Raw genomic sequence first — 20,333 nt, 5'->3', positions numbered from 1 at the left:
TCCTTTTCCAACTGCAGTTGGCATCACTGATGTGTATTGGGGGCATTCCAGTGAAGCCTTTGGAATGAATGGGTGGTCTGCTTTCTCAGTGCCCATAAAACTGCTGCCCTTCAACAGCAGCCCTGTGTTGTCACCCAGACCTTGGTTGTGACCAATTAGCAAGAGTACCTCAATGCTGCTCTGTATGGTGTTTGATTTTTCTGAAGGGTTTAGCTTCTGGCTTTAGCATTATTTTAAAATGTCTTTTTCTGTTGTACCACTGCTTTCTCTAAAACTGGTGTTCTTTGCAGCTCCAGCACGCTCCACGAGTTTTTGGTGTTGGCAGCTGTACGACTTGCTTGTGTGTTAATCTGAGGGTTGTGTTTGCATTACAGAGTGGTGGAGGTGTAGCATTGTTAGTGAAGTACAACAGCATCCTCTGCTTGATTGTGCTGCTGCTGCAGTTCAGGAAAAACAGCTTAAAAGTGCTGGTAGGAAACCTGGTGGTGGTTGCCTAAACCTGAAATCTTTTATTACTGAACTACTGGACTTTCATCACAGGGATAAAACAATTTAATGGTAATAAACAGTAAATTGTCTGTAATTGTATGGTCATGTAATTTATTAGGCCAACAATTTTAAAGAATCAAAGTCTCAAACTACATAGAAATCCATCAGCTAGCCAGCAGTGTTGATAGGAGACTTCATTCATATCTTTTCAAAAAATGACATTGTAATTTTGGCAAACTGTCAAGTCCAGTCAGTATGTGGGCATTTGTTTTGAGTGATTTCTCTTTAATTCTGCTTAGTAATAACCTACAACAGAGGTTGGCAGTGGTAATTTGGCACAAGTGGAGGGCTGACACAGTGGCAGTGACATTATCTAACCAGAAAACTGCATTGCATCTTGTTTTTTGGGAAGGTGACCTTGTGAAGTCAACTCCCAAATGCAGGACAATGCAGGGACATTTCCATTAATAAGGAAAAAACCAAGCAGTATTTTTTTTTTTTTTTACTTCCCCTCCCTCCCCCCCAATTTTCTTCATATTTTATTTTGTTTATGTTGTTGGGTTTTGATCATGTTGGATATAGCTATTTTCAGTCTTCTTTTTGGACATTAAGTCCAAAAGGCAATATTGAGCAACTGGATCCTGGATGGTAGGGGAGGGAGGACAGTATGTTTGAAGCCCAAAATGCATTTGTAAATAGTAAAGACACCAAAAATAAAAAAATTATCTCAATTTCTTTTTGTTTCAGTGGTAAAAGGCTGATTGTTTCTGAAAAATCTGACAAAATGAGGATTTCTGATTATTATGAGTATAATGCATCATAAGAAAAACAAAGATAAATCTCGAGTGTTTACTAGGCTGTATGTGGAGAAGGGGGAAAGAAATATAATATTCTGGGTTTCCAAGAAATCGTGTGAATTTTAATCTGAATTATCAGTTTTAAGTAGCTGTATGTCTATGCAAAGCTCAGATCCTAAATTGTCTTCATAAAGAGCAAGCCAAGGACATTTCACTGAACATCACTATCATGTTATTGCACCTGTTTTACTGTTCCTCCTGAAAAAAGATTGAAATGGTAATAGGTATGTGATTTAATACTTCATCCATAAAATGCTGAAAGTTACCTCTGCTGTAATGTGGATTGGTTTTGCTTTTTAATTAGGAATATATCTGATGTGGATTAAATTACATTTTATAGTTGCACATTGAAAAACAAGTTACATTCAAAATCAAACAATTAATTTTAAAATACAGATTTCAGAGTAATTTAAGATGGTACTAGGATGAAGTGTGCTATGATTTCTTTGTTTCCATTTGTCACACAGCAATTAGCAACTCTTTACTTAGCTCAATCAAAGCAAGTCCTTTGGTTTAAACACACCAAGGTCACTTTAAAAACATGAAGGCCCAACACAACATGTAAAAATAAAAATAAATTCCCCAGCATAAATAAGTGTAGGAAATTTAGGCCTCCAGATGAGATTGTCTGAAGTTCTGTTTATAAATTTGGTGGTATGTGTGCTGGGATTTCTTGACTGTATTTATAAACACTGATTTCAATCTTCTTCCGTTTCCTGGGGCTGTAGCACCTACGCCCTAGGGTGGATGTATATAGAATTGGGGTGTGTTCCTGAATGTGTACACCTCCTCCAGAACTTTATTAAAATCCTTTGTTCATCTGAACAGGACTTGATGTTAAAAACGAATGTTAAAATCCAGTCAGAAAGTTTGATGCGTTTGGCTCAGTTTCAGATTTCCTTTCTTGGTGGGGGGAAAGTAATGAGGAGAACACATTTATTCTGAAAATGAAATATTGAGATGAAAAGATAAAGATTTAAGTAGTTACTTCAGGGTTTTTAGGAAGTCTAGTAGCTACATCTGCTGCTGGTTGCTGATTGTTAACCAATGCAGGAGTCTTCTTACTAATGGATTCTTTCTAAAGACACAAATTGCAGATGGGGACTGGGCTGTGAGACCTGTGCCTGTTGGGAGATGGATGGGCAGACTTTGCTGCACAGTCCTGCAAGCTTTATGGCAGAGGGTGGAGCTGTTCAGAATCTTGTATGCCAAGATCCCAGAGGCTGGGGATTTTTGTGGATTGATGAATTAGGGCTAGTGATAGCAATGCAAAAATGTGCAGTGAGAATCCTTTCAGCAATGGTCCATTTCTTCACAGGATGAAGATGAATGAAAATTGTACAGCCTGGAGAAATCCTGTGATACACGGCTCTATTTTTAGCTCTACTTATTAAAAACTCATGCATATTTAATAGTAAAAGTATTAATTCATAATAAGCCTCATCTTTATATAGCCTACTTTGTATTGTTGTCTTTTCATTAATTGTTCATTTAGCTTCTGAAAGATTTCTGGTTCATTTACTGCAGAAACTGAGGAAAACAGCAAATGCAGCAGTAATCCTGCAAGGAGAAGAAATTACAGCACGTGCTCATTGAACTAAATAATGAATTGTAAGGTGTACTTGCAAGGAGAGGGACATGGCTGGTGATGGCTTTGGTGTCTCTAACTCCTCAGTGCTCTGTGCTCCAGCACAAACAATTTCCTCATCTCAGAAGCACAGACCAGACACAGCCAAGTGTGCCCTGGGATGCATTTGGGAGTGATGAAGGCGTGTTCCAGTTACCCCAGGAGCATCTTTGTTGTCAGAGTGCTGCTCCTTAGGACTCCTAACTGCTTTTCTCCTCTCTTGAGTGTGGTTATGGATTGTAAACTGCAAATCAACAAGCTGTTAAGTAGGGGAAGTTTTTTCAGTCCGTCTCTCTTCCTTTCTAGTTGAGATTTAGTGTGTGTCTCTGGCTCTGAGGCTGTTCCCTGGCATAGCCTGTGCCTCCTCGGAGCTCCTAGCTTTGAGGAGAGAGGGAATTTGTATGGCATAGAATATGTCAAAGTGTCCCACTGATGTCTTGCTGCACCTCAAAAAATGCAGGCATCTTCTCCTAATAAACTGTTGGTGTAAATTAAGTAATCTGACTCACAAAGCTGTGGAAGAGATTTTATCCAGGGCACAGTAACTACTTACCAATCTGACTTCTTTTTACTGAAATTATAAAGTGCTCTGTTTCTTGAGCTATCCAGCTAAAAGGTTTCCTTGAAATTATTTTAGTGTTAAAAAAAAAAAAAAAAAAAAAGTAAACTGGTTGGCACCTAAGAGTTCTGAAATAGTGTTTCAAGCACAAAGTTCTGACGTAAAACATATTTTGGAAGAAAATCTGAAGTAGGACATAAGACTGCAAGCTTCATTCTTTAAAACAAGTTATTAGACTTCAAAATGTTGTATGGTTCTATTTTGTGGTTTGTAAAAGACAAAACTGTTGCTATTAAGCAACAGAACTGGTTTGGTTTAGAGCTGAAGTGTTTTGAATTAAAATTGATTTATCCTGTATGCAGAGAGGGTGGTATCATCAGCACCTTCATATACAGCCCTGCTGACTTTCTACCTGGATTTATTTAGGTTGAAGATCAACATATGTGTTTAATACAGACAAACAATTTGGGGTTTTTTTTCTTATTCTGGGCTCTCTTTCTGTGGATTATAAGGAAGTGATTTAGAGAAAGTAGAACGGGTGGTTTTGGGAGGAGGAATGTTTAGGGCTTTCAATCTCTGCAGTTTCTGCAAAGATTGCATTCATAGCTGTTTAATTCTCTGTAATATTTCTAACTTAACACACTGGGCACCTTAAGTTGAACTTGAAAATATATATATGAGAAACATAATATTGGCATGTTTTTGGTAGTGGCACCTCCTCCTTAAGGACATACTTGGAACAGTCAGCAGGCAAAAGCCATTGCTTTTGGGCTGGCATGACCATCATTCTTCTCCTCTTAGTGTCAGGGATGCCTTTGGAAGATGTTTGCTTGGTAGAGTTTTATTCATTCAAAAAAATCCATTAAACTGCAGACAAGCAGAAATGTTCTCATGTTTTAATTCATCCAAAGAGTCTCCTCAAATCTTTATGGAAGTGCAGGCTTTGTATGGGGAAGATTATAACTGGGAAAATGATCTAAATTGAAATATCAAAAGGGTAAAAGGGGCAGAAGGATGGAAATTCACATTTGTACAGACAGCATTTAAATTCACTCCAGCAAAATCTGTCAGTTCTTAAAAATAATTGTTTCCTGTTTTCCTCATCTACTGATTGTATCTACAAGTTTATTTATAAGACTTAGGTACACAAAGCTTTGGGTTGGTTTTGTTTTTAATTTTCCTTTGTTCTTTAAGGAGACCAATTGAGTCTTTTTTAAACATCTCCCACGCCCACACTATGATCAGTTTTACCAGGCTGGAACTTGAAAAAATGGAGAGTCAAGGAAATTGCTTTGCCATGGACTGATGGGCACTCTTTTTTATTCTACTTTAGTCTACCTACTTGTTTCAATTACAGGATTCTCAAATTTGCAGTCAGTTGATGCATGTTTTGCACAAAGAAATGCCTTTTTTCAAGCTGATAATACCCCTTTGTGACAAAACTGAATACATAGCATCATGAATTGGAGCATGTGCTGCTTTGAGAGAAACAGCATTCCTGTGTTCCCTGGAAATGTGAGAACCTCTGTGTGAGAGATGTACCTGCTCTGTGGTGGTTTGCTATCATTTGTGGGTGAAATCATTTTTATGTGGTAGAAAATTGAGCTCACACAGGCTTGAAAATGGGACTGACTGTATTGGATTTGGGCTTGTATGGGTGAAACAATGCATGCTCATTCATATTCATTGTATGTTCCAAGGATTTCCATCAGCATAGAATGGATTTCCAGTTAAAAACTGAGTTAAAATGAATGCATAGAAATGCTTGTTGCATATCTAAATATAAATACACCAGGTTTTAATAACTGCCAAATAAATGCTTAAATCAGGCTCTGTTAAGTATCACCAAAATACAGTTGTCATTCAGTGATGTGACACTCATTGAGTAGTTTCTGCTTGGGTACTGGTTGCAGAGACTTGGAATGAAACTGCAGAACTACTCTCATAGTAAGCAGTAAATAATTGTACTGCTTCTTCTGTTAAGTGCATTATTTTATAAATGGCTTTTTGAATTGTGGCTTTTTTGGCGTGGCAGATTTCCTTTCTTTTTTCAAAGGAATACATCTTCTCTGTCAAGCTTTTTGGCATTGTACTCTTTCTTCTGGTTCGGTGTTTATTTCTTTCCTGAAAAGGCAAATGCTAAGTTTTTATTTTCTGCAGAAGTTCTGTGTTTTGGTCTTTACTCTCCCTTGTGAAAAAGCCTTGGGAGAAAACTTATAATTGGGTAACTGTGGGCTGTTGCTGCTGATGTTCTGGAAGTCCTAAGGACAGGAGGGATTTCAAGAGAGTTGAATGGGTTACCTGTTTTTTTTTTTTTTTTTGGTTATTTATAGTTTCCTGCAGGCTTTCACATATGTAAGTATGAGCAGCATATGTTATAGTTTGGTCACAGAATAATTGAATTCGAATTTTCCCATCCTGTGACAAAGGAGGTCTAATAGAGAATAAAATTTGTCTCTAGTATAGACATTTGAAGGGGGCTGCGTTTTGGATTGTGTGACCTGGCATCAGAAGTCTAAACTGAGAGCAGCTGCATCAGTACTTGAAGGGAAATTCTTGGAAACAACCGATCAACAGCAACGAGCAGCAGATAGAGCTGTGTCATGGACACTCAAGATCAAAGCCTGCAGTGGGGATTCTGGTTTTAAAGTTTCTGTAGAGTACCATTGCATTGTGAATTATCCCAGGCCACAGTTCACAATATGTAGGGTTTAATGGCTACATGGCTGTACCTCAAGTCTCTGCCTCAGCTGTGAGCTCCACTCTGAGGGGTGGTGCTGCAGAAAACATTACTGAAATAAACAAACTTGGGTACAGTAGTTGCCACACCAGGAGGAGATGAAGGAGGGCATATAATATGGAACATGGCCTGTTGGCTATGAATTGCCCTACAAGCTCCAGTCAAATTTTGTTTCTTATGTGAGTAGTCTGGAGGATAGGAGCCTATCTGGTATTTTTAATTTAAATTTATGTGCAGTTCTTTTATTGCTACTTCAGTGAAAGACAGGAATGAATTTTAGGCAATTGACATTCTCCTGTATGTCTGCAGAGCAATGCTAAGATACATCTGCAGGCCAGATGGATCTCACAGCCTGGCAGCTGCAGCTGAAGGGATTAGATGAACCCTCTGTAACCCCTTCCTTACAATTCTAGACAGGCTATCCAGGCTCTCAGTGTTCAGCTCCACAGTTCATGTGCCTGGGTTACCTTGAAATGTTTTGGGCTTCTTACTTCACCTGAGCCGTGGGGACAATATTGTGGGGACATGGACATTTGTCTTCCTTGACCACAAAGTGCATCAGTAAGTACCCTCCAAAACTGGGATAACTGTAGGGTGCTGGGCTATGCAGATGTGTATGGATTTGGGCAGGTATTTGTGACTTTCACTCTTGGCCAGCGCGCTGTACACCAGCGTGCTGTACACCAGCTTGCTCCATGCTGAAGCTTTTGCCTGGTAATAAATGCAGTAAGTTATGTGGACTTGGCAGAAATATGCACAACTCTTCAGACTTGTGGCCATGACGTCAGGCTTGAGCAGGAACCTCTGCCTGCTGTAAGGCAGTTGCCATTGTTGGGTAGCAGATGGAAGCCCTACTCAAGCAGCTAAGGTCATATGAAAGTGACATTTGTTTCCAGGTAGATACAAGGTAGGACTCACTTTACAAATGAACTGTACAGAAATCTGTTAAAATAGATACTCTCTTACATACTGAATGAATTGGGCCATTCTCTGGCCAAATAATGAATGGACTGTTTTCTTAAAGTGTATGTTTATGCTGAACTATATGTTTTTTTCCCTTAGGGTAGATTTTCAGCCAGTCTAAATTATATGGTGGTTTTGTAATCTGAGCTGATGTTTAACATCTGAGCTGAGTCACCAGGTTTGAGTCCAAAGCAGACTGGAGATGCATGCACACGTTCTTGCCTTTTTTCCTCCCTCTCCTGAACAGCAACATCCTTGTCAAATTACAGTGCAGTAATTTTTAGCTTTACTTTAAGACATGAGTCCAGTTTCCAGAAGTTTCTGGTTGTGATTTCCCAGCAGCGAGTTCAGAGGATGAACTAGCAGACTGAAGGCAGAGTTTTCTCAGCACAGTTTACTCCCCTCATGGCTCAGAGCAGGGCAACAAGGCAAAAGGACATCCCAACAAAATTCTGTCCCCTTTTGCTCAGTCTGGAGTAACTGCATTTTCCTCCACAGATCAAGAGAGAGTGGTTTTGGTCCTCTGAAGGATTTTTTGGAGGAGCTCTGCCTCTTCCCCTAAGGAGGCCAGCTCCCTGGCACAGCCAGCAGTGTCAGGCACATCATTCAGTCTGGCACTCCTGTGGGGATCCTTTGAATGGAAAAGTCAAAACATCTCTCTTGGGAGAAGATCTCCAAAGTGCTGTGTCTTTCAAGATGCTTAAGTTGACCTTCTTGGCAATTTTCTCGCGTAAAAAGGAAATCTGGTTGAAAGATCATGCATATATAGGTTTGTTTCTGGAACTGGGAAATTTATTAAGTTCTTTCATCATCATTGCTTCAGGCTAAGCTGCTTCTAAGAGTATCCAGTAATTGTCCTATTATGAAAGTCTGGGGGGCTTTGTTGAAGGAGGAAGTAAGCAGATCAGCAGAAAAATATTTTTCCTGAATTTTACTTGTCTCTATGCTTCTGGAAAGAACAATTTATATTTCAAGACAGTTACTATATAATTAATTTAAAGCTGAATTAAAGCATCTTTTAATTTTATTCCATTAAAAAAGAGAGCTATTAAAGAACATTTAGTATTTCAGCTGTATGTAAGTCCTGTGTCAGCTGTGATAGTAGCTTCCAATAATTTTTAATATCTTTCAAGAGCTCCCCATATAAAAGTAATATCCAGAACTGGCTGTTCAGGGAAAAACAGTGAATACAAATGTAATGTCAAATGTGTAAAATAGAAGAAACTGAGGGGAAAAAACAGAGACTTTTTTCCTTTTTAATATTTCTGATATATCTTGAGTCTCCTTGTAATTAAAAAGAAAAATGGTGTCAGAAGTGTAATGATTTGATTTTTCCAGTTGATGACATCTCTCTTTTGATTTTTATCAGATCACAAACGCTCTAGGTTTTCAGTGATCACTTCTTGCCCTGGGTTTGTTTGTATCATCTACCTGCATAAATAATTATTTAAAACATGCAGACCTATTGAGCACTCAGGCATTCCAGGTAGCAATATTGAACAGTTAGGACTGTATTTTAGCTGATGGATCTCATTACTTTCTGCCTGCTGTTGATGCTCAGAACTGTGCAGTTATGTAATGTGATGGCAGTTGTATTTTTGAAATACTGAATTTCATGATCTGGAATAAAATTAAATTTCTACTATATGATACAAGCTTATTAATTAATGAACTAAATAATCTCTAAGACTTAGGATATAGTCATGGTCATGTAAGTGAAAAAGCTTTATTACCCTCTCTTTGTTAATCAGTGGAAAAAATAGAGATCCTGAAGAACTGATTTTTCTTGGCTCTTGAATACTGTGACAGCTTTTATATTCATCTTTATCTTGGTGATAGAATGGGAAGCATCCAAATGTGTTAGCTTAACTTAGATCTGACAGAATGTTAGCTAATGGAGAAAAATCCTGCTAATCAGTCAAATACCTTCTGAGAGAAATTCAGTTATGTGGAATGCAGAAAAATTGATGAGTAGAAATGCTTGGAAATATTCCAGCAGGAATAACAAGAACATGATATCTGGGCAGAAGGATGAAGCTTTTCTCTCATTTTTGTCAGCAGAGAAAAGGATGCCTCATGCCAGCTTTATCTGATTTTATTATTTTGTTGTATTTTTATTTTATTTTTTATTTTTCATAGACCAAATCAGTTTTCTGAAATAGTAGAATACAGGCCTGAAAGGAAGCTATTGAGTTAAAGAGCTATCCAGTTAATCGCTTTGTCTCAGGCCAGATCAGTTCCCGATGATCATGCTGAGTAAGTAGCTGATGAGTTTGGCCGGGAAGGCCCATCTGTCCTGCTGGCAGAGGTGCACAGCAGCTCTGGAGGAGAGAAAAGCTCTTCAGTGCTGAGGCAGGGTGAGTGCAGAGTGGTGGAGCGTACCAGTGAGTCATGGGCAGCCATCACCCAGCTGCACAGGCAGGTTTTGCAGCCGACAGTGAATTCTGACTATTCTGCTTTTGCCAGAGTTCCTAGAACTTTGAAGCCACTATAGGGACTGGAGTTCTACCTTATCCCAGAAAATGTGCTATTTTTGAGTTCTGTGCAGAGAATGATCTCCAAATTCTAAATTTATTCAAGAAGCATTTTGTCAGCCACTTTTAGCTCAGACAGATGGTCAGTTTGAACCTTATATTGTAGCATTTATAAATCTTTGTACTGAACAAAGCAGTGTCACACAGTGTGTAATTGGAAAACCAGCATGTTTTCTGTTCTTTGTATTCTTAATGTCTTCTTCAGCCTGTATAATTATGGAGATTGGTTATCTCAGCATGGGAGAGGCATTTGAGAGATACACACCAAGCATGATCTGAGTGTGTCCAAAGGAGAGCAAGGGAGCTGCTGAAGGTCCTGAGGAGGGATTGAGGGAGCTGGGGGTGTTTCGCTTGGAGTAAAAGAGGCTTGGGGGGAACCTTATGGCTCTCCACAACTTCTTGGAAGTTGGGTGTCAGTCTGTTCTCCCAGGTAACAGGCAAAAAGACCAGAGAAAACGGCCTCAAGCTGCCCCTGGGGAGGTTTACATTCAATATTAGGAACAATTTCTTCAGCAAAGGAGATGTCAGACGTTGACAGTGGTGAAGCTGTGTTAGGTTAATGGTTGGGCTGGATGCTGGTAAAGGTCTTTTTCAGCCTAAGTGATTCAGTGATCCCGTGAAAGGGGACATTTGGGTGTCACAGAGCAGCGGAGCCGCCGTGTGAGGGGCGCAGCCCAGGGCAGGGAGGCTCTGCCGGCAGCGGCGCCGGGACCCAAGGGCACAGCGGCGGGTCAATGAGCGCGGCCCCGGCGGCGCCCTGAGCCCCGCGCGGAGCACCGGCCGGGGTTAGCCCGGCTCGGAGTTAGCCCTGCCCGGGGCCGGGGTTAGTCCGGCTCGGGGTTAGCCCTGCTCGGGGCCGGGCCAGCCCTGCGGAGCTGCTTTGCTCTAAGTGCTGTGGGAAGAGGCTGGGAGCAGCACCCGTCAGCCACATCAAAGAGCGCTGCATAAACAAGAAATGAATCACTGCTAGGAGTAAGATAAACAGGGCAGCATGTGAACCCAGGCTTGTTATGCATGGTGGGGTAGGATTTATTTATTTTTTTCTTTTTATTCCTGTGCTGGAACTCTTGGACTTCCATTCATGGATTTTTTTAAACTGTTGAGTATTTGACTGTGTGAAATGGGCTGACATTTTTTTTCAATCTCCTTTAGTGAAGAACGTCGGGCAAGAGGATTTTTCCTATCTGTATGTTGGGCATTAAGTGGAACTATTTCCCAGTTCAAGTCCCTCTATGATTAGTAATTGGGGAGTATATTTAGATAGAAATAATCCTGAACTTGGGCCACTTAGAGATTAAGAGGAAATCAGTTCTAGTTCTCTCTAAGCTTCTTGTCAAGTACTGAAGAAAATGCTGTGATATGGATAAGCAGCTTTGATACAGGTTTCACTTTTCTACTGAAACAGTTCGCTAAAGTTAGTATCTGCTGCTTTCCTGAATGACTGTATTTTCCTATGCTTTTAATTCAGGTTGAACATTTCAGTTTGCCTTCATGAAACAATATGCCTGACCAGCTTGGTGTGATACTCACTGACATCACTGCTCTGATTGTATTCAGCCTGGTGAGCTGAACCTTCATGGCAAGGCAGGTGCACACAGTTAATCCTGGGCATCGTCTTTACAACGTAGTCTGGGTGCAAATGCTGTGTCAGTGGTGCTTAGCAGGAGCTGAAGGTGGGAGGATAATTCTTATTTTCAGTCTACAGTAGGATCTATGTGTTAATGTTCTGTTAGTTATTAATGACAGACATCAGGAGTTGTTAACCCAATGAACTAATTTCTTTTGTAGGCAGCAAGGCACTGTGTAAGATTTTAATCTCTTTTCTCAGTTGGAAATAATTGAGGTAGTGGCTCTTTCTGCTTTTTTGTCACTTCTTATGGGTTGGGTTTTATGGCAATCATTTTTTCTCCTTTTACATATGAGTGTTATATTTCTCTCTTTAAAAAGATTCTTAATTAATGTCACTGTGACATGCTACATAGCAGAATATTATCTGGCATGAGGACTCCTTTGAGAGCCCCTTTACAACCGCTTTTAATGATTTAGAAGATGCTGTAAAAACTTATGAGTCCTGAATTGTTGGGGGGTTTGATTTTTTTTTTTTTACATGCAATAGCAGCTCATTTACATGTGAGTTTTAACTTGTTGGTAGCAAATTGATTTCAGTGGCTTTATGTGGTTTGTTTGGATCACACTTGGAATTATGAATGAGATCAAACGAGTTAGCCAGCGTTTATATTTGTGGTTTACTTTACTTTCAGAAACTAATGTGTTTCACCAGAGTGATAGCCATTGGGACTTAGGGAAATGGACTGTTGCAAAGGAGTTAAAATGGACTGTTGCAAAGGAGTCGGTTTTTCTCAGGCTATTTTCATCTCTCAAACTGTGGTATAATCCTGGCTAGTACAAGTTAATTCTCACGTGTCCTTAACCATATATGAGTTTGTCCATCTGCTACATATAAATTTTCAATATGTTCCAACAAATGCCAGTTCTGCCCTAGGTACAGTGTAAGACTCTGCAGCTGAAGGAAATTTCTTCATCCCTCCTATTAAAACTTTGTCTCTAACCTGTAGTCTGCCTTCACAACCCTTATTTTGCAGTGATTTTACTGCCATAAAACCATTGCATACAGTAGTTCAAAGACATCAGATCTGTGGCTGTGGGACAGGAGACAATAGCTCTCTGTCTGTTAGTGCTGCCTGATGTGGTGCTGAGGGCCGTGGTTCCCAGGCAGGGCTGCTTGCTGTGGTGGGCAGCCTCAGAGCAAATTGGGACCTCCTGACTCAGGGACAGAACTCTGTCAGTGTGGTATTGAACACTTAAATGTAGTGTGTGCTGTCACATCACAGGCTGGTCCCTGTGTGGTTCACATTATGGCTTGTAGGGAAGGTGGTGGCTGTTTCTTACCAACCTTTCTGGTCTCAAAGCACTCTGGATTTTCAGATCTAGTGAATAAAACTTTGCATTGAGAAATGAGATACTAACTTGCCTGATTCTCATTTAAAATGGCCTTTTTAACCAAAGTTTCCCTTTTCTCTCTGACCCTTATGTCAGGGGCAGAGCGTACAGGAGGAACATGGCAGAGAGGAGATAGTGAGCCCTGCTGACATCCAGCACCAGAAATAAGATGTGAATGCAGCCAAAATATTCTTCATGTGAGGAAAGACTGTGTCATGTACTTTGGGAAGTAAATGTGGTTGTCTCTATGTCACTTCTGTATATGTAGAATTATTGAACTGAGTTTTTGTTTCCTTCCTTCTCTGCATTATTTGATGCTGAATCATATACAGTGTATGATATACTGCACACAACTGGAAAAACTGAACTTTATTTCCCCCCCTTTGTTAGTCCTTAGTGTTTCAAAACATCTCCCATTTAAGAAAAGCTGAAAAACAGCAGAAAATTTTTTTGTATTCTTGAAGAGTTCATACACTAAAACATTATTGAAAAGAAAATTGAAGATGAGTTATGATTTATTGCAAGTTGTGAGTAATGTGAGGGCTTCTTTTCAAATGACAGGAATTTAGATGTAGTAATATAGACAGTAATGGATAATGGATAACAAGTTCTGATTCTGAATGTATTGTGTGGTGATATTGGCGTGGCCCTTTCAGGGAAGACACTTCAGGGAAGTGTTTGCTCAGGGCTGGAGGAAAGCAGTCAATGACAGCTCCTTTGCTGAAGAAATTGCCTTGAATTTCTAAGGCCTCTGTTCTGTAATGGATGGTGAAGGACAACAAAAATTTGACTGCACAGATGAATGGACTAATTTGATATGTATCTTTAATCTAAAGTACCTCAGTAAATGGTTTGACATGTTTTTGTGTGGTATAGAGGATCTCAGAAGCTATACTTTGTACCTTATAAGATGAAATCCTTACAAGATTATTTTATAGTAGCATAAATATGGGTTACAATATTTCTGCTGAAATGTGTCCAACCTTACATCCAATCTTCTACACTTAACTCATGCTGATCGCACAGTGATTGAGAGTATTGTTGAAACTACCATAAACATCATGTACTGCTGGGATTTTTATGGTACAGGGCAAGTTCATTGTATCTTTGTTCTTAAGGCTACTTCACTCTCAAGTCCACACTTACATTAGCTTTGTTACTGAGGCTGTTCTTCATAGATTGTCTTGGGCGATTGGCTTTCTGCTATTTTCTGGTTTATAAATGTTATTTCATGGTGTATGGCTAACTCTGAATTTTGTTGTGAGTGAATCATGCGGGTTTTTTAATGTACAGGTAAATAGGTACTGTTCTTTGCAGAACGAAGTTCTTTGCAGTGGTAGAGCAATGAAAAAAAGATTTTACTTGCTCTGTTTCAGGCTTCTGTGGGAACATTTTTGCACTAATACTTCTCCATTTAATAACTGACTGAGTCACCTCCTGTCTCACCTAAAACTGTCTTTTCTCCTTCATTGTGCCAGATCTCTGAACAACAACTTTTTTACGTGAGTTGACAGACGTGGGGAGGAGATGGCCAGCTCAGCGCGAGAGCACCTGCTGTTCGTGCGCCGCCGCAACCCGCAGCTCCGCTACACGCTGAGCCCCGAGAACCTGCAGAGCTTGGCCTCGCAGGGCACCATGCCTGAGAACATGAACTTGCAGCGGGCCAACAGTGACACTGACTTAGTGACCTCGGATAGCAGGTCTAGTCTGACAGCCAGCATGTACGAGTACACCTTGGGACAGTCTCAGAACCTCATCATTTTCTGGGATATTAAGGAAGAAGTAGATCCAACTGACTGGATAGGACTTTATCACATAGGTAAGTCAGAATTGTGCTGTCATATTTCTGTGTGTTTCTTGCTGTTTTGCCTCTTCATCTTTTCTTTTCTGATATGTGTTCTGGCATGCTACAGAATTAATCTACAGATAAATTTGAGGTACAACTGCAGAAAGTTGCCTTGAGTTTCTCTCTGCTATTCTCCATGCAGTGAGCTATGTAAAAATGTGATTCTGATTAATGTAGATCTGATTCCACAATGACCTGCTAGAAGATGAAATGTGTTATTCCTAAACACTAAATACACATACAGTTTCCTGTTTCCACCTTGGCTGGTGGCTGGCTTACAGACTGGAAAATTTGAAGTATCATATTCATCATGTAACTTGATGTGCTTACAGTCCAATGTTTATACATTATCTTGGACAAGTAACCTCTTACTGTTTGTGAAAAGCAACATTATCATTTGTATAAGTCTTTGATTTTGTAGAACTAAAATAGCATCAGTTCTGAAGGAGTGAAAATTTCTGTTTATGAGGAATATTTGTAGAAGGAAATCCTTTCCAGAGATTCTTCTGTGTGGGTTTCTTTGTGCTGTTCAGGCTATTTCATAGGAGGAGCTGGAATGAGCTCTAGGCTGCCATGCAAGGGCCTGGGGGTTGTGTGTGCATTAGCAAATAATGTCACTCCAAAGGGGTGGATCAGTAGGTCAGTTGGCACTGAGAGCACCAGTAATCTGTTTGGGTTGTGATTTTCCTCTGTGTTGTGTTTAATCAAGGATGCAAACATGCCTGCTGCATGTGTGGTTTGGAACTGGCCAAAGGACAGCCTTTATGTCCCTGCTAGGGAGGGAGCACAGCCATGGAGCAGCACATGGAATCACTTGTCAGGAATCACTTCACATGCACTGAACTTAACCAGTGCTCACTAAGTGGGACTGATGGGTTCATTCATTCCAAGACTGTGCTGCTTCTCTGGACCTAATGACTCATGTAGAGAGAATGGTCAATTTAAACTGCCAGAAGCAGCTATAGCAGAAACTTATGGAGGCAGTTCTGACCACTGAAGTTATATCTGGCTGGGACTAAGTGTAGTGCAATGAAACTGGCCTCAGCAGGATTTTTGACAAATACTTGCTGTGCCTTCTTTTCTCAAGATGTTCCATCTCTGCATCACTTAATGTTACATTCTGTGTAGATGCTGTTTCTAGTTATCTTTTTTTTAGTCTGATATTTTTTCCCAACATTATTGTAGTTCCACAAAGTGGGCATTATTAACTGGTGCTGTTCCAGTGCATACCTGGTTATAAAAGTTGGATTGGAGTTGCTGCTTAAGCTGCAATCTCTCCTGGAACAAACTGTGGATATGCACTAATTTTTAAGCCACGTAAATAAAGTGTCTCCATAATAAACAGGAGTGAATCTTCCCAACAGCATTAGCAGCTGAAGTGTGATCTGTGCTGTAAAATGCACAGACTGCTAAACGAGCTGAAACAGTCTAATTTAAATACATTGAGAACTTCATCTGCATAAAGGTATGACAGTCTTTCTTGTTGTTTTTTTATGGTTCACAACACTTCAGGATTGATATTCAATAAGCTAAAATGAAGCAACTGTGTAAAATTACTATTGGTTCTTACTCTATGCTGAAAGTGATTTTTATCTTATTTTCATGATTAAAAATATTTCTACATTCAGTCTGTTGAGTTCCTAAAGTACAAAAAAATATTAAGTTAGCACAGGGTAAGAAACCTATGAGGAACACCCAAATTTATGCCTTCTTGGGCCTAAACCCCCCATTATACAACCATGTAATACCAGAGTATGTGAATGCTGCTTTGTTAAATGGTGGAAGGTCCAGAAGCTTTTGTCTCCATTGCCACTTGAAATCCGTGGATTGTGATGTGAGTTTTGATGGCGGTTTCATCATTCTGAATGATAAAATTGCACATTTTTTAACAACAGAGGTAAGGACATAGTCTGGTAAGCATGCCTGTCTATCTTTGATGTAAATTTTTTTATCAACTCTTTCAAGTGTTAAAAAAACCTTTTAATTTGCATAACTTTTATAGCTGCAGTTAAGGTAAGTTAAATTCTACAGGTATAATCCAGGATTTTCCATCCTTTATGGTAATAGCTGTGAAGCACCTCCAGTTTCCACTTATTCCTTTGTAGGTTGAGGACATTCTTATTTTCTCAGGAGAGGCATTCTAGTTGGTGAATATTTTTAAGAATAAAAGCTCTGTTCTCAAACATGTTATTAACATTTATTGTAATTGCTTGAGGTTCTCCATCCTGGTCTTTGTTTAAAATGAAAATTATTTCATTTAAGTCTCCCCTTGGGCACAGGCTCCTGAAGGCACTGGGAAATGTGTGTGGCACTAACACCAGGCAGCACTGGGGCTCTGCCAGCTTGCTGCTGTACCTCCAGTATTCCCCCATGTCTTCTAGTAAAGCACTATTTTTTGAGGAGCTAGGAGCAGAAAAAGGCAAATATTGTGCTCTTATTTTAAAACCCAAAAGCACAGTCCTGTGGCTTATTTTTTTTAGTATTGCTTGTACAATTAACTGTCATGCAATCTGGATCAGTGTTTTGAGAGGAAAAAGTGGTTGTTAATTCTGTGAAGAGAAGATGAATATTCTAAACTGGGCATTATTCTGAGCTCTGGCATTTGCACAGAGAGGTTTGGCAAAGGTCTGAAGCAATCCAGGTACATTTTCAGCTCAAGTTAAATTTTGCAGAGTTACAGCCAGTATAAAAGGAATTGAAAATGAAGCACTGGAAGCTGTCTTGCCTCTTCATTCATTAATTTTCTCAATTAGCATGTTCTCATTAATTTTCTATAATGAGCATGCATTTCTGTGCTTCTGAGTGTGGTTTTATTGCTCAGTTAGAACTGCAGTGGCTCATGAGGAATCCCACCAAAGTTCTTAACAGGAGTTTCTTTCTAAGAGGCTGAGCAGAGCCCACTGCACACATTCACCCAGCATGGATTGGTGCAGTTGGTAACAAGAATGTCAGCAATCAGTCACTGCCTCTGCTGTTAGTGCTTTGCAGTGATTGATTGGCTTTCACTAGGGAATAGTAGATGGAGCTTTTCCCAATACACTACAACTTTCAGGGAAGTGTTTTGCCTGCTAAATAGTTTTGAAAATAAATGTTGCCTTTTTAAAATGAGAAAAGCCCAAGGGGAAAAACACAGAATCATCTTATTCTGTAGGACTGATTTTTTTTTTTTTTTAATGTGCATATGAATATTTTTGGGGGACTTCTGGTTATTTTATTTTTAAAAAAGGAAGGAAGTCATAAATGAACAAGTACTTTGTAGAAAAGACTGTGTTTTATGAGACTTTGATTCACAGGATACTCCTTTATGGAAACTTTCAGTCTTTCATGTTTAAATGCAAGGAATTGAACCTAACTGAAAAATTCTACATAGCTAAATTAATGCTCAGTTTTTATAGACAGTGTTTTAAAGAATGTTTTTAGATATATATGTGAGTTTGTTCACTTGTACCATACTTTAATCTTCCTCAGTTTCATCAATGTGCATGTGAAAACGTGCCCAGTTTTCTTGCTGAGGAACAGCTCTGTATGCATGTTCTTTTTCTTTCCCCGTGTATTCCTAAGGATTTCCAGAAGAAAAGTGTATGCAAGGGACATGGTGTATTCTATGAAGGCAAACATCCTTTTTCCTGGCTATTTCTGGATTTGTACTGGCTGAACTTTGAAAAGTGTCAGTAGCACTTCTGGAACAGTCTTGTCCATGAAGTTTTGTTGAAGAGCTTTCTGTCTGCAGAGGAGCTGTGTGGGAGTGCAGCTAGCACAGCTGTGAAAGCACACAGGGTCCCGCCGAGGCTGCGGGCGAGGCAAAATGCTGTTTGCTCCCTGGTAAATCGGGCAGTGCTGTGTGAAACATGAAATTGTCACATCTGAAATGCAGGTGTGTCATTCTGGATTCAGCTTTCAGCTCTGCCTAGAATGGACTTGTCATTTTTTCTTCAGGACTGCTAGTGAGGATTGTCATTTGAGAGTGATGAGCATGATGAAATTTGAAGAGGGGGCTTTTTAGTAGAGATACTGGGCCTGTGCTTACTTTAAGAAGTTGAGGTAGATTTCAGTCTTTCTGTCCTAAAAAGGAAGGAAGAAATAATTTCTCAAAAGTTCTTGATTTTTAATTAGAATTTAGACTGAAAACCACCATCTTTTGAAGTTGTAGAAGACTACAGAATTTAATACACATCCTCTTAGACCCATAAGGTTTTCTTGTTCAGTAGCAACCTGGATTTTGCTTTAGTTTTTTAAAAAATACTGTTGTTACAAGCAATATTTAATATGTTGGAGGTTGTTTTTTATCTCCTCTATTTATGAGGAATCTGTATCTTGCAATGACAAGAGTGGTCAAGCTCTGTAATCCTGTGGTGAGTCAAGCTGTGCCCAATATTGGCCCCAGTTGGAATCAAAGAAGATAAATGGATATTCAGTTTGAAGGAACTATGAGGTCCCAGTTTTCTTGCTGAGATGTTATTACAGCAACAGGCTTCTAAAAGCCTGTTGCTGTAATAACAACAACAATTCCTTGGAAAGTGAGGGTTGCTCAAAGAGATGAGCAGGTGGACTCTGCACTGCTCATGGAATGCTGAGGGAAGTTGCATCTTGATAAGTGTTACGGGTTGTCATGAAGTCTCATATTTAAAGAAAACAGGAAGTACAAAATAAGGAATAAAAAGTCATCAGAGAGAAGCAAACCCTATTTCTGGTTAAAATAGATTATCTCCCATGGCCAAATTGCACAGGTTGGCCTATTTTTGTCCTAATTTACAGAGCCCTATTTATGAGCTGCATGCCCTCATTCTAGAGATCCTTAGCACATTTCAAATACTGGTTGTCAAAGGTCATTGTATTTGTTTCCATTAGCTGCCTTACAGAAGTTGCATGATTTTTTGTTGTACCTACTTCATGGATCCAAAATAGAATTATAAAACCAAACAAAAATAAAAAGAAACAAACCCGCCCCCGATGTGAAGTTATATAGGGCAATTTAGATAGGCTCTGGGTTTATACTAAGCTTCCTAGGGTAATGGAGTTTGGAGTCTGTCCTTTTCAGGTCAGACAGGATTAAAAAGAAAAAGCTTTTGCATAAACTGCCTTTAGTATGCTTAAAATAGAGGCTCACATTAGACAGAGAGATTATAAAATGTTAAAATACTTTATTCCTAGAAGATTTATTTGGTTTGCATTGTAGAAAACATACAAAGTAAAATCTTCATTATCTTCCAGAAAATTCTGATTATTCACTTGATTTTTTCCCTTCCTGTTCCTGTTCTGTTCTTTCCTTTTCTGTACTTTAAAATGTGAACAGTACTGTTCATGTCTGTTGATTAGTTGCTAGGCATAAAACTATTAATTTGTGGTTACTCCTCATTCTGGCTGCCGCTAAGGTCTGTGAACCACTGGCTTCAGTTTCTGTGAGGAAGAGTCTTTCCCCAGCTGGCTCCATGGGAGTCTCTGGCTTTGACTTCCAGGACACTGGCACTGTGCTCTTTGTCATCAGCCATAATGCCAAAAAAAGCCGCCTTGATAATTTCATTTGCTGGTGGCTTAATATTTAGGGAAAGACCACATCTTGAGTGGGATAATGAAAAGTGGAGGCAGTCCAATGTAACAACTGTATCCTAAAATGGGGTGAGGCTTTAGTGGTCTAAAAAAGCCTGTATAATAAACCAGGGGTCTTCAGAAGCTTTCCCTCCAGGTACTGCATTCTGATTTTATTCTTTCAGTTTTTCCTAGGTCCTGACCCACATGCAAAGCTCTTTTTTCACCAAC

The 20,333-nt window shown here is 39.6% G+C and overlaps 1 protein-coding gene across 2 annotated transcripts in view; it reads left to right on the top strand.

Moving 5' to 3' along the window:
• The window catches only part of HECW2 (HECT, C2 and WW domain containing E3 ubiquitin protein ligase 2), a 143,154-nt gene that overhangs the window by 30,320 nt on the left and 92,501 nt on the right, over nt 1–20,333 (top strand). For both annotated transcript variants that reach the window (XM_005490915.4, XM_026795747.2), the window contains exon 2: nt 14,209–14,549. In XM_005490915.4, the coding sequence (XP_005490972.2) occupies nt 14,258–14,549 (292 nt within the window). In that variant the 5' untranslated portion in view covers nt 14,209–14,257. The remainder of the gene's footprint in view (nt 1–14,208; nt 14,550–20,333) is intronic.

This window comes from Zonotrichia albicollis, chromosome 10, assembly GCF_047830755.1.
Source record: "Zonotrichia albicollis isolate bZonAlb1 chromosome 10, bZonAlb1.hap1, whole genome shotgun sequence".
In the NCBI taxonomy this organism is placed as follows: domain Eukaryota; kingdom Metazoa; phylum Chordata; class Aves; order Passeriformes; family Passerellidae; genus Zonotrichia; species Zonotrichia albicollis.
The sequence above is the reverse complement of the archived record's forward strand: the minus strand, read 5'-3'. Positions and strand labels throughout refer to the sequence as shown.